We start from the raw sequence: 774 nt of genomic DNA, 5'->3' as shown, positions 1-774 counted from the left end.
GGGGGGGCACACGGGGACGGCGGGGGGACACCACGATGACCTGCCTGCATCCCCATCCCTGCAGGTGGAGCAGATCCGCAGGGACATCCGGGACTTCAGGGCGAGCAGCGGGGTGGACAAAGTCATCGTGCTGTGGACGGCCAACACCGAGCGCTTCTGTGATGTGGTGCCGGGGCTCAACGACAGCGCCGACAACCTGCTGCGGGCCATCGAGGTGAGGGGAAGGGGGGGAGAGGACGTGGAGGGGTTGTGCCGCAGTGCTGAGCCCCACGGTGTCCCCGCAGCGAGGCCTGGAGGTGTCCCCATCCACGCTGTTCGCCGTGGCCAGCATCCTGGAGGGCTGCGCCTACATCAACGGGTCGCCCCAGAACACCTTCGTGCCGGGCGCCGTGGAGTTGGCAGCGCAGCGCCGCGTCTTCATCTGTGGGGACGACTTCAAATCGGGGCAGACGAAGCTCAAGTCGGTGCTGGTGGATTTCCTGGTGGGCGCCGGGCTGAAGGTGTGTTGTGGCGGGGATGGAGCCGGGTTGACCTGTCCTCTTTGGGGCGGGGATGGAGCTGGGTTGACCTGTCCTCCTTGGGGCGGGGATGGAGCTGGGTTGACCTGTCCTCTTTGGGGCGGGGATGGAGCTGGGTTGACCTGTCCTCTTTGGGGCGGGGATGGAGCCGGGTTGACCTGTCCTCCTTGGGGCGGGGATGGAGCTGGGTTGACCTGTCCTCCTTGGGTCGGGGACGGAGCTGGGTTGACCTGTCCACCACCAACAGTCTTCCAAC

The 774-nt window shown here is 66.5% G+C and overlaps 1 protein-coding gene across 1 annotated transcript; it reads left to right on the top strand.

The window, feature by feature from the left end:
* Positions 1-4: 4 nt before the first annotated feature.
* Positions 5-725, top strand: LOC109365067 (inositol-3-phosphate synthase 1-like; the record flags this gene model as incomplete). The annotated part of the gene is made up of 2 exons (XM_019611675.1): positions 5-214; positions 285-725. Coding segments are annotated over 2 exons (651 nt in total), but the record flags the coding sequence as incomplete, so codon positions are not given.
* Positions 726-774: the final 49 nt, after the last annotated feature.

The sequence above is a fragment of the Meleagris gallopavo genome, unplaced genomic scaffold (assembly GCF_000146605.3).
Source record: "Meleagris gallopavo isolate NT-WF06-2002-E0010 breed Aviagen turkey brand Nicholas breeding stock unplaced genomic scaffold, Turkey_5.1 ChrUn_random_7180001953565, whole genome shotgun sequence".
In the NCBI taxonomy this organism is placed as follows: domain Eukaryota; kingdom Metazoa; phylum Chordata; class Aves; order Galliformes; family Phasianidae; genus Meleagris; species Meleagris gallopavo.
Note: the sequence above shows the minus strand (reverse complement) of the source record. Positions and strands in the feature narration are given on the sequence as shown.